Source organism: Anas acuta, chromosome 2 (genome assembly GCF_963932015.1).
Source record: "Anas acuta chromosome 2, bAnaAcu1.1, whole genome shotgun sequence".
NCBI classification, from domain to species: Eukaryota; Metazoa; Chordata; class Aves; order Anseriformes; family Anatidae; genus Anas; species Anas acuta.
In genome coordinates this window covers 31,222,771-31,233,449 of record NC_088980.1, presented here as the reverse complement: position 1 = coordinate 31,233,449, position 10,679 = coordinate 31,222,771, and the positions used below count along the sequence as shown (strand labels likewise).

At 39.5% G+C, this 10,679-nt stretch overlaps 1 protein-coding gene across 2 annotated transcripts; it reads left to right on the top strand.

Moving 5' to 3' along the window:
- Positions 1-3,458: 3,458 nt before the first annotated feature.
- Positions 3,459-8,576, top strand: AGR2 (anterior gradient 2, protein disulphide isomerase family member). 2 transcript variants are annotated; one of them, XM_068674105.1, is made up of 8 exons: positions 3,459-3,596; positions 5,247-5,384; positions 5,630-5,693; positions 5,786-5,838; positions 6,448-6,521; positions 6,935-6,998; positions 7,955-8,038; positions 8,290-8,576. In XM_068674105.1, exons 2-8 carry the CDS (start codon positions 5,255-5,257, stop codon positions 8,337-8,339), a joined length of 519 nt encoding a protein of 172 aa, XP_068530206.1. In that variant the 5' UTR covers positions 3,459-3,596; positions 5,247-5,254; the 3' UTR covers positions 8,340-8,576. The 2 variants fall into 2 exon arrangements, with proteins under 2 accessions (XP_068530206.1, XP_068530207.1); XM_068674106.1 differs by having other exon boundaries at positions 3,493-3,596; positions 5,228-5,384.
- Positions 8,577-10,679: the final 2,103 nt, after the last annotated feature.

Genomic DNA, 10,679 nt, shown 5'->3' with positions numbered 1-10,679 from the left:
CCAAAAAATTCACTGAAAATTTCACTTCAAAGTTGAATCTAAGAGTCATTACAATCAGGCTTTCTCTTACCAAATACAAGGTGAACAATTAAGCCCCACATATGCTGAAAACCTTGAGACTCCTTGGTAACAGATCTTGATAACTTCCCTACTACTGTGAAAAAGGACACTAAACAATACAAGAGCAGGTGTATTTACTACGGCTGTTCAAATGACATATGGATTTTAAAACACATCATTCAGCAATGCCTTCCAGACATTCCAGCATTTCACAGCTCAAAACAGAGTATAGTATAGGAACTGGTCACATGGCAAATCCCCATCTTTATCTGAGGCTAGGTAAAGGATGGTTCATGGTTGCATTACAGCCTGCTGATTTCTATCAAATAGTGTCGATTTGTATTATAAACTTGCATTTGCAAATAGAATGTTTTCAGGCATCTCAGAATCCTGATAGATTGTTCTTTTGTTTGAAAGTGGTGAACAAAGTGCCAGATAGTTATAAGAATGTAATATTTTAAATCCTAACCATCTCTTTGCTATCCTCTTTGAAAATATTACCAATAAGCTGTAGGTACTCCATGTTAGTAGAGTAATTCATTGAACAACAAAAAAGGGGAATGTGTTAGGCTGATATACTTTGGGAAGTCATCATCCTTCAAGACAAATCATCAAATTCTTAGCAGACATTTACCTGAACTCCAGATACCAGCTTTGAGTGTTCGGAAGTAAAAATGTGCTGAAGTTTTGGGTTCCCAGCTGAAATGCAGTTGAAATGCAGTTTTGTACCAAAAGGAGACTGGTTGAACCATGCTTTTCCAAGACTCAGGTGTCTGGACTTCTTAGAAGATACCAAGTTCCTCCTAGTCTTTCTTTAACAAAAGTTCCCTGAAACAACTTGAGAAAAAAAGCACTTTCTTGCTTAACAGAGCAAGCACCAAGCTGGGAAGTGGGATATCTGGGGTCTGCTACCTCCTCCAGCATGAATGGCTGTTAATAAAAAACAAAACAGAGATACATAACAGGAAACATTGATCTTCACACTGTATCCTAATCCAGAGAACATGTAACTATAATGTAAAATATAAAGGTTTAAAATATTTCAAGGGAAAAAATGTGTGTATATATAGAGAGAATGAGACCTGCATCTGCCATAGGTGTCAAAGGTGTCTGAGTTCCTAAAATGTAATGTGAAAGTTTTTCCTGAAAAACTGTCAGGCCAATTTCATCCAAGTAGATTTCAGGTGAGGAAAAAAAAAAACAAAAACCAAAAAAAAAAAAACTGTTCATGTGATTAAAGCTTTGATGAAAGAAGTTTGACCAGTTCTCAAATGAAAGTATTCGACTTTCAATCACAGTGTCTAACAATATACTACTATTTTAGCAGTACTGGAAGCTCACTGACCCAGATACACTAGTTTCCGGCTTTGACTCAGAGTATTTCTAGTATGTGTCTGACTTTACATTTTGTTCCTTACTTACATTCCTCCTGTGTAAAGTTTTTTTTTTTTTTTTCTTTTTTAATTCTGAGCAGCAGATCATGAGACTTAGAAGCATGTTTTTTTTTAATGAAACTATAAGAAATGGCAGAATTTTCTGTGCTTCTGTGAAGTCTAAAGCTTATTACAAATCATAAGGAAAAATTAACTGCTTCAGAAAATTCCTTTAAATGGGCTATATTACCAGTCTCCAAAACAGAGATGACTTCTGTGCCACATGATGAGTGAAAGTACCCACAGACCAGAGGAATGAAAATGAAAGGAAAAATTTGGTGACTGGCTTTGTAAAGATTTTAACTATTATCAGTAAATATGGAGAAATACCTATCAGATCATTATAGCAAAAGAATAAAAAACTTCCAGGATAGTCCTACTTCATTCCAAGTTCTCCTGGGGCAATGTGTTTTTAGACAAAATTAATTTTCACTCCAGCTGTGTGAGTGGGACCCTACATGCTCATTATCTCTTCACTTAACCAGAGAACAGCTAGAACTTCTGCATCAGACTTAAATGTTACCAGGTGTGACCTGAGAAGACAGTCAGCAAGAACATATTAAATTAGGATTAGGAATTGCCTAAAACCAAGATATCAGAAATGGGTACCTAACTTTTGACTCCTATGTCCACATTGAGGTGGATTACAGATGTAACTTGATTGCCCAAAGTGAATACTCAAATGCCCTAATATTGATCTTGGAAACTCATTTTGGTGTATGTTTTAGAAGAAAACCTGTATGGATGTGATTTGGATACACAACATTGAAGCTAACAAAACACATCTCTGACTCTTTAGAGAGAAGTACTGGAGCAGGAGCATGAATTCACATGCAGTCTCTCTCTTATTTCATTCCTTGATTAGGCTATACATGATAAAGACCACATGGAAATAGGAGTTACAATGACTGGCCTCCCTGGGAGCTTTGGTTTTGCCATTCTGATAAGTCAAGCATCTGAGCAGAGCATGGTGCTACTGTATTTTGTAAGGAAAAGCAGTTAGTTCTTTGTTTGAGTTCAATATCTTGTTTCTGCACCTCGTTTTCCTAATTGTTCTTTACAAAATATGTATTTTTAAGTGATTCAAAGCACTGTTTTCTCTTAAATATATTCAGAAGAAATGAATGTCATTAGCAGCCATTAGAGAGTGAATTCAGAATTTCTGTGAATTTCAGACCAGAAAATCCATATATCTGACGGAATTCACCTACCCAGCTGAATAATGGTAAGCACTCACTGCCTGTGAATGTGATTCCAATCTCAATACAATATATGAGGCATGCACCAAACACAACATACTTTTGTTTCCCTGCGTTGACCTTTGAGGAAGGACCACTGGCAGGCTGGCCTTTCAGCCACCTAGGAAAGGGCCAGTTTTCCTCAGTGTTACACTCTAATATATGCGTACCTGAAAGCTGAAATGGTTGGTTTTCATGGTGTAATTAAAAATAAATGTCTACACAGTTTATTAGACATGAAATTTGACTTAAATATTTATTTAGACCTCAATTTATGAACACATTGTTTTAGCTTCCAAATACATTCCTGTGGAGATCTTTATAACCTTTCTTTCAGACTTCATTAATTTTTTCTGTATGGTGTTATAGCTGTATGTATACATATATATCTGTGTAATGTGCACGATTAATTATCTCATTAACACCTAAAACTCTGAGTCATCAATTTAACTTTTTTTCAGAGAAATAAGAGAACAGTGACCCACGTTCACTTTCCAGCCAATCAAAAAAAGACAAATCACTCTTCAGGCAAATCAGAAGTCTTGACTTAAGCTTACCTGGACTTGGACCTTTGCCAACATTTTAAAATCACCTTTCCTAAATGTTCAAAAATCTCTGGAAATGTCTCTGAGCTTTATACCTGGTGCTTGGCAGGAAACCGAGATGTTAACTAATTGCAAAATTAACCCAGAACATTTTGGTAGGGGGAAAAACTGGAAAGTTTAGCTCTTTAGAAGTAGTATTCAAATTCACAGCTTGTGGGTGGGGTTGGGGTGTGCGAAGGTGCATAAATAGGCAGAAGGAGCCCTGGTGTTCACAGTGGGACTGGGAACACCTTCGCACCCCAGTGGGCAGAGCAAACAAGGTAAGCCAACACATGCGGCACTGGGAGCTGCCTGCGGGAGCACCCAGGCTGCCCGGAGCTGTGGCAGCTAGTCAGAGGAGAGAAAAGACTGCAGCAATGTAGGCATGGTTTGGTACAGCTTGCTAACAAGAAATAGATGTAGAGAAATGCCATCTTTGCAAGTTAAAAGAAGCAGGAGAAGGAAGGTTTTTTTGTGCGTTGAAGACCTAGCACAAGTGTGTACACTGAGGAGAAGTTTTGAAAGAGCAGGTTTAATGTTTCTCTAGCTTGCCTTTCTGCACTAGCAATAGAGTAAACTTTTCCTGGTCTTTGACTTCCTGGTTGTCCATTACTTTCTTTTTTTCTTTCTTTCTCTTTTTTTTATTTTTTTTAAAATGAGCATTACTTCCGCTATACAGTTCTAATCAAAGCAATTCAAGGCAGCCCTGAAAATCCACTGCATTTAATCTAACTTCATTTAATTTTCTTCCTTGCCAAGGAGACTTTTCTTAGGACATGCAGTCTCTTGTGAAATCATATTTGATGTCCTTAAAACAGTAACTGTGTGGATGCTTGAGGTCTGTTGGACATCCCAGTAGCTAAGAGCACTATATCACTGATGCAAATTCATCTACTGCCTCTCCCTGCAGCTCCTACCTGTAAAAATGCTTCTATTTTCCCAGAATTTTCATTTTCATTGTCTGAATTTTAAAAACTCTCAGCCTGTGGTAGTTTTTGCATTAATGTTTTGAATTTTCCATATGGTTTTTGGAAAATCTTAGGTTTTCCTACTTTACCCAGTATATTGGTATTCCATTTTCCAGGAGGAAACTTAATGAGAATTTAAATTTAATGAAATTTAATAGTGTCATGTTGTTAAAGTGTTTCTCCCCTTACAAAGCATCCCAGCTGAAATGCTGAGGAGTTTCCTATTGGACTTGTCTTGTCTCCATCTCCATGCCCCAGGGTCAGGGTCAGAAAAAGCACTCTGCTTTGCATTGCTTAAACCAGCACACTGCACTTCAGTTCTTACTGTTCCACCAGGCATCTCTTCCCCACTCTTTTTATTATAGATTTGACTGTTTTTCAGGATTAGATGGTACTTTTAAGAGAGAAGACAGGATATGAAGTTTCAACAACAGCATTAAGCTGCATCTATGTTAATGTATCAGTATTATACCTAGCTCAAAATTTTACATCTCCTTTGAGTCACTCCTATTGCAAAACAGAGGAAGAGCCTAGACAGGTGAATTTTTCAGCCCCCAGGCTGCTAACCTGCTCGTTTACTGTAAGACTGGTAGATCCAGAGATAACCATGAATTTATGAGTACTTAAAAGTACTTTTGAAATGGCCAAAACTCTGTTGTTTTACTGAGCAAATTCAACACATGCAAAAAGAACAGAGGGAAACTGACCCATAAGTGTTCATCTTAAGAGAACCACAGCTCAATACCACAAACACAGCAGCAGAAAACTGCCAAGTCCTTCATAACAACTTGCTAAGCAAACTTCACCTCTCCTGCACATTCCCCCAAACCCAGGCCCCTTCCTGGAGCAGCCAGGCTGGGCCCTGGCTCACCCTGCTGCACACCTGACCTGCTTATCTGCTGCATGCCTCAGAGCAGCAGCCTGGGAGGCATGACAAAATGTAGTTTCTCTCCTCTGTCCCAGGAACAGCCATGGAGAAGAATTATATGTCCATGTTCCTGCTGCTTGTTGCCATCTCCTGTGTTCTGGCCAAGGATGTGGGCAAGAAGGATACGAAGGAAACTAACACTAAGCCCAAACTGCCTCAGACACTCTCCAGAGGTAAACAGAAATTAATGAATGAATTATTTCTTTAAACAATCTAAAATTTTGATTCCTATAATTTTATGTGAAATTAATTTTCTTGCAACCCATTCTGCGAACATATTTTCTAGTATTTTCTACCCCCTCCTTTTTCCTGACTTAAAACCCTCCAGCTTTGTCTGTCCAAAACCCTCTTGGGCACAGGAGGGCTGGGATCAGATATGAGCTCAGCCTGTAACATGCCTCCTGTCTTTCCCTCACAGGCTGGGGAGATCAGCTCATCTGGACACAGACGTATGAGGAAGCCCTCTTCCGTTCCAAGCACAGGTACCGAGCCCCTCCATGCCCCTCTGTGCTGAGGTGTCCCCCAGCGCCTCCCCTGCACCCCACCAGCCCTAACGAGGAATTTTCTTTCCCAGCAATAAACCACTGATGATTATCCACCACCTGGATGACTGCCCACACAGTCAAGGTAATTCTTTTGCACAGAAATAAAAGAAAATAAAATATCTGGGTTTCAGTTTCAGATAGATGCAGTTTAAAAAATAAAAATGAAAATCTGCTTGCTGGGGAAGCAGTAGCCAAATGCCAGCCTGCACACGCACCAGGGAGCATTGGGCATGTCACTGAAAATACACAGGCGAGAGCTGACCCACATGGCAAGAGGCATGCATCCCTCAACAGCTGTGTACAAGGGTTAAAATTCTTTCAGATATTCCAGGTTGAGGTCCTATATATATCTCCACACTGCATTGGCCATGCCCTGAGAACTGGAGTTAGAAGCTGCAAGAGGAGAAAAGGGGTTTTAAAGGGCAAAATGCTCAAATTCAAACTTGAGCAGACAGTTGTGAGAGAGATGCACTATCTGAAGGAAAAAGGGACATTTTGTACCATTACACTCATTCATTTCCACAGAATAAAGCTGAGTTCATCACCTTTCAGTGAAATGAACTTTAAGTCTTTATTTGCTGTAATTGTAAACTAGAAATTCTCATTTTGATTATTCTGATTTATTTTTTTTTCTAGGACTATTTCACAAGCATTTTTTATTAACCATCATTTCTCATTGCTTTCACTCTAGCACTCAAAAAGGTCTTTGCTGAACATAAAGAAATACAGAAACTGGCTGAAAAATTCATTCTCCTGAACCTCGTGGTAAGTTTCCTAGTAACACTTCAAGTGAAAGCAACAAAGTTTTATTTCCAATTTTGGCTTCTCTAGCTATAACTAGGCAGTTTTATAGCTAACTAGGCAGTTTTATAGCCATGATTGGCTAGGAAAAACAGCCGGTGCTGGAGTGTAATAGATTTAGTAATAAAGATATTTCATCTTAAAGTATCAAACTGACAAAATACAAAGGAATTTAAAGTTTTATATAATAATATCATTAAACGATATGAGCAATATAGAGCTCTAGCTGGTTAAATGTTGTAACCCAGGCAGTAGATTTACTGAAAGTGTGAAATGCATTGCTTAGTTTGTATTTGATAGCACTGAGTATAAAGGACAGAATCACGTAACATGCCCTCTTGCAATCTTGACTGAAAACCCCATCTGTTTTCTTTAAGTATGAAACCACAGACAAGAACCTGGCACCTGACGGCCAGTACGTCCCTCGGATTTTGTTCATCGGTGAGTACACCTCAGATCAAAGCCCCTGCCGTGAATCTCAAACCCTCAGGCTTATTAGCAGGATTTTATTCCATGAGAAACACAGAATTTCATGTTGGTTTTGGTGCACGTAAGAAAAGAAAAATCCCCCCCCAAAAAAAGAAAAAGCTGAGCAAGAGCATGTTTCAGGGCTAGGTGCACACAGGGTACAATGATAAGAGCAGAGATGGAAAAGGAAAAGCTTGCCTCTGGCCTGGCTCTGAAGATCAGGGAGCACACCATGCTTAACCCCTGAAGCTGCAACTCTCTAAAGTGGACTAAAATGCAAAGCAGCCCCAGCTGTGCCATTAGCAGTGCCATAGGTGTGGAATTCCTCCCTCTGTGATTTCATCTCAGACACAATCTCAGACATCACAGGAAGAGCAGTGATGTTGGCTGCTTCAGGAGCTGGTTTTCAAGGCCCAGTCCATAGCTCTGTACTGCAGCACTTTGCACCAATCCCTCACAAGGACTTGTATTTTGGTGATTTATCAGTGGCCATGCATGCAAACAGGTATTCCCTCTCCCAGAAGAGGTACACAACCTGACATATACATATGTCATTAGCATATCTGCACAAATCTAGGTCATGATGACCATTTTCATTAGACCAAAACAACTGCCTTCATTATTTCTTTCTTAATATTTGTAGCCTGAAAGCACCCTCAGCTGGCCGAGCTAATTTACGTGCTATGCAGCAACACAGGGTCTTAGGCTGATCAGCAATGAACAGAATCAAACCGATCACCTCCCCAACAAACCTGCAAACACATCTTGACACTAGAACTGCAGTTAACCGCAGAACAACGACCTGTTAGTGGGAGCAGATTTGTCTTGCAGAAACACTTAGGAAGCAAACAGAAATGCAGAAAGGCTTGCTTCCTTTTTCTGCTCAAGGGTTAATCCTGCGCTCTGCAACTTTCCTCCTTTTTTTCCAGATCCTTCCCTGACTGTGAGAGCTGATATTACTGGAAGATACTCAAACCGTCTCTATGCATATGAGCCCTCGGATATTTCATTGTGTAAGTAGTGTGTTCTCAAAGCAGCCACATTTTTCACTTGGCAAGGAGTAAAGCCAGACATGGCACACTTGCTGTCAGTGCTGGCTGAGGGACAGTTCCCCAGCATAAGCTATGGGCAGGTTTGGGAAGGGTATCGCATGGCTTACCTCTGCTTGTTAACCTGCCCATGTATGCTTTGCTGTACAAACACTGAAAACACTTTCTTGTGAAAAAGTTGCAACAAAAAAATAACATATGAATTTCATTTCTAGTGTACTCAAACATGCAGAAAGCACTGAAGCTGCTGAAGACTGAGCTGTAAGGGGAAGAAGGAAGCCCCTAAAGACCAGAAAGTCTGATCTTCCATCTCTTCTCCACTCATTGACACTGGTGAAGAGACTATTTAGGGTGATGTTTAGTGATGTATAGTGCTGGTTTATACACAAACACTAGTTTTATGTTAGCACTTTTGTACTGGGCATCATTTTTAAAGGCTGGAGTCTTTTAATTTAAGGCATACAGAATACTGTATGATTCAACTGTACAAATGATTTTTTTTTTAATAAATCCATTTCAAGTGTTTACATACAAACATTGCTCTGTTTTGTTTTTATTTTACCCTATTATTATCTCTTAATATTAGAGTAAACTCAGTGTTACTTGAGACCACCCCTCGCACTTTCTTATCTAAGCACTTTGGAAAGAAAACAGCTTTTTATCTCATTTCAGCAGCTAGCAAAGCTCTATTCCTCAGTGTACTTTATCTCCATTTACTTTCCTGTAACACCAACCCCTGCCTTGCTCTCATCAGTCCTTTCTTTACAGCTAGATAACAAGAAGTGCAAACCTTTTACAAAACTTTTCTATGTTTGCAGTTAATTACATGGTAATGTGCAGAATGCTTGAGCCTTTAAGAAGGAAAACAATTTCAAATACAAAAAAAAAAAAAAAAAAAAAAAAGATTAGAAAATGTGGTGGTTTACATATAGTTTTGTTGTGCATATTTTTTGTTTTCAAAGTTGGCTGCATTCTAAAGTGATCTGAGATCACCATAACTACATGAAGATCTTTTTTAAAAATTAAAAAGTTAAATACTGCTTGCTTTAGAAGACCTTTGTTTACAGTAAGGCCTTGAGATCATTAATAGAAATTATATTGTAGTGAGTATATGGCCGGTTTCCTGATTTTGTGGCTTACGATTACCCAAAATGGACAACAGAAGTTAGAACTAAAAGACACGCTGGAGCTGAACACCTGCAGAGAAGGACTTGGGGGTTCTGGTGGACGAAAAGCTCAACAATAGCCAGCAGTGTGTGCTTGCAGCCCAGAAGACCAACAGCTTCCTGAGCTGCATCAACAGAGGGGTGGCCAGCAGGGTGAGGGAGGTGATTATGCCCCTCTGCTCTGCCTTTGTGAGGCCCAAAGATGCTCAGAGGGCTGGAGCACCTCTCCTGTGAATACAGGAAGAGAGAGTTGGGGATGTTCAGGCTTGGGGGACACCTCATTGCAGCCTTTCAATACTTAAAAGCGGCTTATAAAAAAGGAGAGCAACTTTTTACCTGGGCAGATAACGATAGGGTAAGAGAAACGGCCTTAAACTAAAAGAGGGGAGATTTAGGTTAGGAGGAAATTGTTCTCTGAGAGCATGATGAGGCACTCACACAGGCTGCCCAGAGAAGCTGTGGATGCCCCGTGCCTGGAGGTGTTCAAGGCCAGTCTGGACAAGGACCTGAGCAACCTGGTCTAGAGGGTGGCATCCCTGCCCACGGGGGAGGAACTAGGTAATCCTTAAAGTCCCATTCCACCCAAGCCCTTCTGTGGTTCAGCATCCTTTCAGCAGTTCAGTAAGATGTTCCTTTCTATTGCAGCATCCTTTAGTTGTGGTGAGGAAATTTTTTGCTACAGAAAGGTCTTTCCTTTTCATCCCAAGCTGAAGAATGTGGGGAAAATGTGGCAGTTCAGGCAGAAACTTTCTCTAGAAGCAGCTATCTGCCACACACAATAAAATAATTTTTTTAAAAAAAGTTTTTACACTGCTGAGCAGAGGGACAGCACTGATGAAGGCAGGAACTGGTTATCAGAATCATCTTTATCTGCTTGACTACACAGTGCACCTACAGTATGGCATATTTTGCAAGTCTAGTGGTACTCTTAGTTAAGCCTGTGAGTACCCCCCCCCAAAAAAAAAAAAAAAAAGATCACTTTTTAATTTGAAACTCATTTTTTTTCACTCAATGCTATACTTTTGTGATTTACTTTTCACCTTAGCCTATTTTTCAAGAATACAGAAATGGTCTACTTAATTCTGCTCTTTTCATTCCCTCCTCTAAACACCAATTATTTACAGAGGCACCAACTCAAGTAACTTAAAAATTCTTATAGTTTTATCTGAAAATCTGGGGAAATCATTTCTGAAATGTATATGTACAGTAACTTGAAGTGCACTGGATGAATGGGGTTTCTGCAATTCCATTACGCCTCAAAAAATCTTTAAATAATTACAATTAAAATAACAATACAAACTCGTAACACCAGTATGTTCCTATTCTCTTGTCAGCTACAGATTTTAAGGTATATTTTACAGGTCGGATGGTATATGTGGTATTTTTTTTAAATGTGTTTTACTGCCCCCTCTTAAGAATCAGATTCTGAAACTGAACCC